The 8,396-nt window shown below is 48.0% G+C and overlaps 1 protein-coding gene across 2 annotated transcripts; it reads left to right on the top strand.

The window, feature by feature from the left end:
- The first annotated feature begins 984 nt into the window (after positions 1–984).
- Positions 985–7,686, top strand: LOC123845832 (T-cell surface glycoprotein CD1a-like). Of its 2 annotated transcripts, XR_006791106.3 has the most exons (7): positions 985–1,166; positions 1,762–2,028; positions 2,711–2,986; positions 3,181–3,459; positions 3,785–3,875; positions 4,022–4,135; positions 6,707–7,686. XR_006791106.3 is itself a non-coding variant. In XM_045876685.2 (6 exons), the coding sequence occupies exons 1-6, from the start codon at positions 1,106–1,108 to the stop codon at positions 4,065–4,067; spliced, it is 1,020 nt and encodes a 339-aa protein (XP_045732641.2). In that variant the 5' UTR covers positions 985–1,105; the 3' UTR covers positions 4,068–4,564. The 2 variants fall into 2 exon arrangements, 1 of the variants encoding a protein (XP_045732641.2); XM_045876685.2 differs by lacking the exon at positions 6,707–7,686 and having other exon boundaries at positions 4,022–4,564.
- Positions 7,687–8,396: the final 710 nt, after the last annotated feature.

Raw genomic sequence — 8,396 nt, forward strand, 5'->3', positions numbered from 1 at the left:
TGTAGCATGGTGCTTGGATCCAGGCAGGTGCTAAGTGACTGTTTGGTGAGTGAATCTACGTTAATGCAAGTCAGATGGAGGGGGTATTCTTCAGATGTTTCAGTGTCCTGTGGTTTCTGTGATGGCTACTTGTTTTCCCCTAAGAGTAATGGTGAACTGGTGGTTGCTGATACTTTTACACAGGCAATCGTGGGGGAATCTGGACAAGCAAATAGAGCAACTGTTAAAAAGAAAACGTTGGGCCCAAAATGGCACCTTGGGCCAGACCAAGTCCCTAAACCTTACTTAATCCCTAACCTCTCCCTGAAATGTTCACCAGTCAGTTAGAAATTCTCTGGTCAGCACCAGTGAGGTACTCTGTCACATGGACCCTCTCCACCCCCAAGGAGGGGAGATCATCTGCATGGTAAGACCCCTGCTCTCCTAATTAAGGGAAGGTGACCTTCCCTGAAACACTCCTTTCTCTTCTTTGCCAACTTCCTTGCTACGAAATCTTCCCATTTGCAACCGTCTTTAGAGCTCCCCTCTACCTGCCAGATGGGATGCTGTCTGATTCTTGAATCACTTAATAAAACCAATTAGATCTTCAAATTTACCTTGTTGATTTTGTTTTTTAACATAAACAGTGAGAAGTCAGATATGTGAAGGAGCTGGGGTGTGAGTGAGATGGGGTAGGAAATACACGGGGAGTGTCACAGGGCAGGAGGGATAGAGTGAAAGCAGGTTCCAGGGCTGGGTGCTGGGGATCCTTGTGTTTTCATGGGTTACTGTCTGGATGAGAAGAAAACGTAGGAGAGGTAGGGTCAGTTTCCATGCTACACAGGACTCGTTATGTAGCATCTAAACTAGGGGATGTGGAGCGGGATGGAAGCTGGTGACGGGAAGAAACTGTAAGTCAGGGAGGAGAATCGGACCAAGAGGGGAAGTGAGAGTCTGAGTAAGTGTCCAGGGTTCAGGGAGGAAACATTTGCATTGTCGCAGAGACTCAGGGAAGGCTGGTGTGTGGAGAAGGAAGTCAGAAGAGAGGGGCTGTGTGTGGGGTAGGTTTGTTAGAAAAGGTCAAAGACCAACTTTGTAAGAGACAGAAAGAACATCTGCAAATACAATGCTGTTCCTGCAACTTGTGTTGCTGGTGGTTCTCCTGCCAGGTGGTGACAGTGAAGATGGTGAGAACTCTGGCCCTGCCCTGTGGGTGCACAGTGTGTTGTGTGTGTGTGTGTACATCTCTTTATGTGTCTGTGTCTGTGTGTTTCTGCCAGTCTGTGTGTGTTTGTGTAAGTCTGTGTGTTTGTGATGTGTGTACATGTGCTTGTGTGCATTTGAATATGTGTAATATGTACGTGTGTATAGATGCCTTGTGCGTCTCTGTGCACGTGCGAGTGTGTATGTGTGTGGGTATGTGTCTGCGTGTCTGTTTGTACATGTGCATATGTGTGTGTATATGTGTACATCTCTGTGTGTGTCTGTATGTGTGTATTTGTGTCTCTGTGTGTGTGCACTCATGGTCTGAGTTCCCCAGTGCATAACTGTGGAGGGACAGTGTCAGCCTGGTTCCTTCTTGAGCATCCCTGACCCCAGGGCCCTGTGCTCTTCTGAAGGTTGGATATGAAGCTCGGTGATCTGGAGCAGCAACTGTCTCCTGAGACAACTACGGCTTCTCTGGCCTCCAGATTTTGGTTCCCCACCCTCTCACCTTCTTCTCCAATCTCTCTCCTTCCCAATGCTCTCCACATTCAATGTTTATCTGTCCTTTCTCCACAGCCTTCCAGGAGCCAATCTCCTTCCCATTCCTCCTGACCACATCTTTTTACAACTGTTCCTGGACACAAAAGCAAGGCTCAGCTTGGTTGGATGAGCTGCAGACTCATGGCTGGGACGATAAGACTGGGGCTCTCATTTATCTGCAGCCTTGGTCTAAAGGCAACTTCAGCAACAAGGAGCTGTTGGAATTAGAAGAGTTATTCTACACATACTGCATTTGTCATCCTTCAGTATATCATAACCATGTCAGTGAATGGCAGCTTGAATGTGAGTTCAATTCATTTCAGGGGTGGGATGGAGGTGTCAGGTATGTGTGTATCTCCTTGAGTTCCTTCTTTCTCTAGGAAATGAACGGCACTGTCTTCTGGACCTCACCTCTCTCTATCTGAAAATTGAATCACACCCATCTGGGCAGGGGGTAGAAACCAGACTGTGATTCTTGAAAAGCTTCACATTTTCTTTAGCTTCCCCCTCCTCTCATTGACCACAGGCTCTGCTCTCCTGTCTCCCACTAGTGTCTCCCATGACCACCCCTTTCTCTGGCCTCCAACAAGGCACCCTTGCTCCCTCACTTGTGACTGACTTTGAGCTGTGCTTTCTCCCCATTCAATCCCAGCAGCGATGTCTATTTGTTCCTTGTACCCCACTGCACTCCCTTCACCCTAGATTGTTTTTACCCCAGCTCTCCTGCTGAGTCATTCCCTATTCTCTGCCCAAACCCTCCATGTCTCTCTTCCAACATTCATTCCCTCCTCAATCATTCACCTTTGCCTCTGCATGCTGCAACTACCTCTTCCCCTTTGTCTGAACCTCCCCTCAGGTCAGACTTTGCTCCATTGCCTCCAATCCCCAAATTTACCCTTCTACATCCAGCATCCTTGGCTTGCACTTACCTCATTTCATCTCCTTCACTCCCTCTGTATTGTAACTCACAGTCTCTCTTCCCCAGATCCCTTCCAGGTACAGCTGGTGTTAGGCTGTGATTCCCACTTTGGAGAAGCATCAGTAGGCTTCATGCGGATTGCTTATCAAGGATCAGATCTCATGAGTTTCCAGAACACATCATGGTGGCCATCTCCAAAGGGAGGAAGTAGGGCTCAGCAGGTCTGCACAGCATACAATCAGTACATTGTCAGTGAAATAGTACACAAACTCCTCAGCGACTCCTGCCCCCGGTTCCTGTTGGGTCTTCTTGATGCAGGGAAGGCATATCTCCAGCGACAAAGTAAGTCCCACTCCCTCCCTCCATGAATTGTCTACTCTGCACTCAAATTTGTACTATTCTTTCAAATTCATGGTAAGAAGGATTCAAGAGGCAGAGGGGATGATGGTGATGGGTCTAGAGGTAGAAAGACACCTATCTAAAGTGATGTGAATATCTACCCTCTCAGTCTGTGAATTCCTGTCCTGTCTCTGCAGTGAGGCCAGAGGCCTGGCTGTCTACTGGCCCCAGTCCTGGTCCTGGCCATCTGCTCCTGGTGTGCCACGTCTCTGGCTTCTACCCAAAGCCTGTGTGGGTGATGTGGATGTGGGGTGAGCAGGAGCAACAGGGCACACGGCGAGGTGATCTCCTGCCCCATGCTGATGGGACATGGTATCTTCAGACGTCCTTGGATGTGAAAGCCAGTGAGGCAGGTGGCCTGTCATGCCGAGTGAGACACAGCAGTCTAGGAGGCCAGGACATGGTCCTCTACTGGGGTGAGAAAGACTGGGGTCCAGCTGGGAAAGAGGGTAGTGGCCCTCCAGCAAAGCAGGATAGCCAGATGAAAAATTTGGGTGGCTAGACCAAAAGTGACTAAAAAAATTGGTAATCCAAGAAATGGAAGAGCTGAGAGTGAAGTCTTGAAAATATGGGAGGATGCATTGGATTGGATGAAGGGTCCATCTCTGAGGAGGGATGGGAGAAGTGAAAAGAGGAAGGACGGTTGGTGAGGCAGAGGTTGACAAGAGCAAGGAGGACAGGGAGGTGCAGTTCAACCCAGGGTAGATGGGAAGTGATACCTTCTGTGCACCGAACCCACAGAGCAGCCCCACTCCGTGGGCTTGGTCTTCCTCGCGGTGACAGTGCCCCTGGTGCTTCTGGCAGGTCTGGCGTTGTGGCTCTGGAAGCGCTGGTGAGTCTCTGGAGCCACCTTCCTCCTCTTTCCTGTGTGTCTTCCCACCTTTCAGTCTGTCTTCAACCCTCCTGCTTCCAGTGGCCTCCCCCCTGCTGTTCTCACCTCCACCTGCTGCAGAGTGACTCCTCCTCTGTTCCTCCCAGGAAAACACACTGGAGACCTCAGTGCACCGGCTTCCCTGTGGAGTGAGATCCCAGCAGCCCAGGCTCCAGTGCTTACCTAAACCCAGCTCAATGGTGACGTCCTTGCAACTCTGTGTGTGTAATTTTATCTTTCATTTTTGCTTAGTGATCAGTTGTCAATATAAGCTCAGTGTAATTTAGGGTGATTTGTTGTTCTGACTTGGTTCTGGAACTTAAGTGTCAAAATTTAACTTGGTGCAAAATGATGTCCCAGCACCTCCATGGGTCACAGGCATCAGATGTCACTTCCTCCAGTGAGCCCTCCTTCATTCAGAAGTGGGAGCAGTCTGTCTGGTGAGAATTTCCACCACCTTTTCGGACACTTTGACAATTCTATTCCTGACCCCTGGTGCTTGTTTTCCCCAGTCAGGACCCTTATCCCTTCTAATTCTTAGGATTCTTGAGGGAAAAGTCCATGTTTTCTTAATATTTGTATACTTGGAAAGGTGTCTCACCTGCATGGAAAATGTCCTCAATAAAAATCTGTGTTGAATTTATGCTAAATACAGAGATTTTTCTTCTTTTTCTTCCTGACATGTTTGTAGCAGTTGAGATGTTTGATGCTCTTCTTATTAAAAGTCTTGCCACCTAGCCAAGGGAGTTCACAGTTTCCCTGTTCCTGTTGACATCTCCAGGCCTCTAAGTAGAAACAAGTTTTTTTTGTGAAGATTTATATTATTTAAAGATTTTTTTTTTTTTTTTGACAGAGAGAGACAGCGAGAGAGGGAACACAAGCAGGGGGAGTGGGAGAGGGAGAAGCAGGCTTCCCGCCGAGCAGGGAGCCTGATGCGGGGCTCGATCCCAGGACCCTGGGACCATGACCTGAGCCGAAGGCAGACGCTTAATGACTGAGCCACCCAGGCACCCCGATTTGTATTATTTAACTACACAAACCTATTGGATGGATCTGTTGCTCCAAGTATTCTGAATTAAATAGAAAGGCAGGATTCAGCCTTCTTGATGTTTGTTGGACTTAGAGAAGCAGCAGAACTGTCACCCTGGGACTTTTTAAAAACATAAGGTCTTGTCCTCAGCTGACTTCCTGAATCACAATTTGCATTTTACCAAAATCAGCAGGGAGATTCACAGGTGCATAAATGTGATGCCTGAGAGGTAGCAGTGCTGTGTGTCCCTGAAGGGAAAAGAGACACTCCAGGAAAAAGAACAGGAGTGTTTTGGTCAAGAATGAGTGGGGATCCAGCAAGGACCATGCATACAGTGCCTCCTGGCATTCTTGGCTGCTGTGTTGCCATCCTGAGGACATGGAGTCAGGGACAGTGAGCCACTGTCCCTGGGGGAGATGCGGGGTACAGATTCTGGGAGCCTCTGTTCACAACACTTGCCACCTGATGACTACCCAGCCTTGTTTCACGTGTGTTCCTGTTTAAAGACAGCTTCTTGGGATGCATGGGTGGCTCAGTTGTTTAAGTGTCTGCCTTTGGCTCAGGTCATGATCCCAGGGTCCTGGGATCGAGCTGTAGTCCAGCTCCCTGCTCAGCTTTTCCCTCTCCCTCTGCCCCTCCCCCTGTTTGTGCTCTGTCTCTCTCTTTCTCCCTCTCTCTCAAATAAATAAATAAAATATTAAAAGATAAAGATAGCTTCTTTAATACGTATGTATTTGTAAATAATTTATTGTACGGAGTACTTCCCCACACTTAAACACCAGCTCGGAAGTGTGCAACATTTCCCAGCTCGGGTACTGTGATTGCCAGGGTCTTTGGCTTTCAGCCCCACAGCTGTGCTGCCCAAGATGGTTTTACAGACTAGGAAACAGTCATCATCTCATGAATCCAAGAACAAAGCTCCTTTTCCCCTTTTTCTTGGAGTCATCATGCGGTCATCAGAGCCTCCTAGATGTTACTTTAGCACTTTTTGGTGTGGCTCCACATTGCTGTCATGAATGTCCTGTTCCTTTCCTGGATTTCCTGCACTGTTGACTCATTACCACTGAACTCAGTACCCACAGCTCTGCAGCAGGAGCCTGAGTGGGCCTCACCTACACAGGTGTTTTGTCATGAGGCACATCCCACCTTCTTCTGCTTAGGATACCAGTTAACCCTGCAGCTCTGGGCTTCAGGGCCATTTTAAACACTGAAATCACCTAGAAGACCACGGAAGTGCAGAAAATATGGCACCAAATGGACCATGAATAGGACACATGTTTACAGTGTGGGAATTAACACAGGAAGGCAGAGGGGCACTTAGTTCAACCTTGGCTTGGGACACCTATGGTGGTTGCACTCTACGTGTCCATGAATAGTGGTGAGGGCCTGTGTCTGGGGGTTACAAATCAATGTCAGCAGGTAGGCCAATCGGTACAGACAGACTCCGAGAATAGTGAAGATGGACCTTCTGGGACTGATGACCCCCGTGGCAGGATGAGTGGAGATATCCATAGCTAGACCTCAGTTACTCTAGTTTCATTAATTAACTCAACAAACCATTCTCAAACACTGACCATGCAGCAGGGACATTCTGAGTGTCAAGTCATGGGGAGGAAAAGGTCTTCCCTGTCTTCAGAGCTTGAAAATTTTACTTCCTGGTTCAATTGTGGTTTTCATTGTTCTTTTTAACCAGTTTGTTAGTCAGCAACTTATGTGGGTTGAACTAGGGGACAGGGATTTAGTTCTATTTTTCTTTTTTTAGGGCTGAGAGTGGGACCCAAGACTGAAAAATGTCCAGAGGGGCCATGTGCAGGCCCCAGCCCTACACGTGTGGACACTTCTGGAAAATAACGTTGAGATGGGAGAGGTGGCAAAGGTGAAGATACGGGAATGGGGAGAGCAAATCATGGGGACTTCTGCAATATCCCCACCTGAATCAGACTGCTTGGCTGTTTCTCTAACTTCCAGTCCACCTTGTCACCCTCTCATGGCCACCATGTGGATTTTGGATCTTTGACTTCGTCCTCATGTGTAGCCTTGGGCTCTGATCAGCCTGAGGCCATCAGGAGAAAGCATCCTTGTCAATGTGACATGTTGAAGGATGGGCAGGTAACTGGCAGGTGAGGCCAATCATCAGACAGATGCCATTTGCATCACCCAGAGTGATGGTTCAGGGCCAGGAACCTGCTCCAGGTGGCACAGGTCCCACACAGCCTGATTCTTATGGAGGATGGAGGGAAAAGAGATGCGTTCTCTTGTTCTGGATGATAAGGTCAGGGTGTGAAGCCTGAAATAAGTACAATCAATTTTCAGCATTAGAGAAGCAAGCTGAGGATGAAGCCTGCATGCAAGAAGGCAGAGAAATTGTATACATGAAATTTGCCAAGAGGGTAGATCCCAAATGTTCTCGCCTCCTGAAGAAAGAAAAACAAAAGAAAAGAAAAAGAAGAGTTCTGGATGTGAGGTGGTGGCCGAGTTAACTGGCCTGGTTGTGGGCATCATGTCACCATGTACACATACACCAAACTTCTAATGGTTACTTCATTTTATGTTTTTAAAAGAAAATGTCAATTAAAGTATTCCAACATGAGATGAATGCTACCTAAAATATTAATTTTCATGATTTGCTTCAAATCAAGTTTCTTGACCAATTCTGCATTTTCCTTCTGAAATGCTACATGCCCTCCCTGAAGGCACTGCAAGTAAGGACATGAGCATTCAGGTGCAGTTCCATGCATGCTCCATGTGCACCAGACTCCCATGGTTCTTCAGGCCGTCCTCTCTGAGAAGTTGTCGGAAGACTTTCCTCAGAAGGACTTTTGTTCATGTTACATCACAGGCTTGGCTGCACCTGTTAGAGCCCTCGAGGGTCCACATGGCCTGTGGTGCCCCCCAGCCTTCCTCCCTGGGAGCCTGGAAGGCTGCACACTATCTATAGGTCCAATGGTCATTTGTCATCATACTCCAGTGATGCCGAGAACAGCAGCAATAACAAAACCAAGGCATCAAAAAAGTGAAGGCAGACACACAGACTCACGGAAGGTGCTGGAGCCCCAATCACTCTGGGCTCCCCAGTTCCATCAGCCAGTACATTCCCCATATGGTTTAAGCTCTACATGGTGGACTTCTATCCTTAGTGACTGGAAGCTCCCCTCTGATGGACGTGGACATGGCCTCAGGGGGACACTGGGCTAATGTCTCTCTTCCTTGCAACGTTCCTCCTCAGTTCCCTCTTTCTTTCCCTGGATTCTTGAAAATATTCCTCTATTCCTTTCTTGTCTGTTTGCTTTTTTCTTCATGTGTCCTCATCTTGTGACACTCTTACCCTGTCTTGCGTGTTAACCCTGCCATCTGGATCAATCCCTGTCATGGATGTTTTCATGGATTTCTAACAAACCACTGGTCAGGAATTGAGGTGCTGGGTCTGTTGCTGATTAGTGACTGGCAGAAAT

This window comes from Mirounga angustirostris, unplaced genomic scaffold (assembly GCF_029215605.1).
Source record: "Mirounga angustirostris isolate CCGP_5_RB_7025 unplaced genomic scaffold, mMirAng1.0.hap1 SCAF_6, whole genome shotgun sequence".
NCBI lineage: Eukaryota > Metazoa > Chordata > Mammalia > Carnivora > Phocidae > Mirounga > Mirounga angustirostris.

What these genes read in the sequence shown, in the direction of transcription:
- LOC123845832 (XM_045876685.2), top strand. Translation starts at nt 1,106, where the DNA reads ATGCTGTTCCTGCAACTTGTGTTGCTGGTGGTTCTCCTGCCAGGTGGT. An exon ending in GGCATATCTCCAGCGACAAA is followed by an intron (nt 2,987 to 3,180) that starts GTAAGTCCCACT and finishes CTGTCTCTGCAG; the next exon opens with TGAGGCCAGAGGCCTGGCTG. An exon ending in GGACATGGTCCTCTACTGGG is followed by an intron (nt 3,460 to 3,784) that starts GTGAGAAAGACT and finishes CCGAACCCACAG; the next exon opens with AGCAGCCCCACTCCGTGGGC.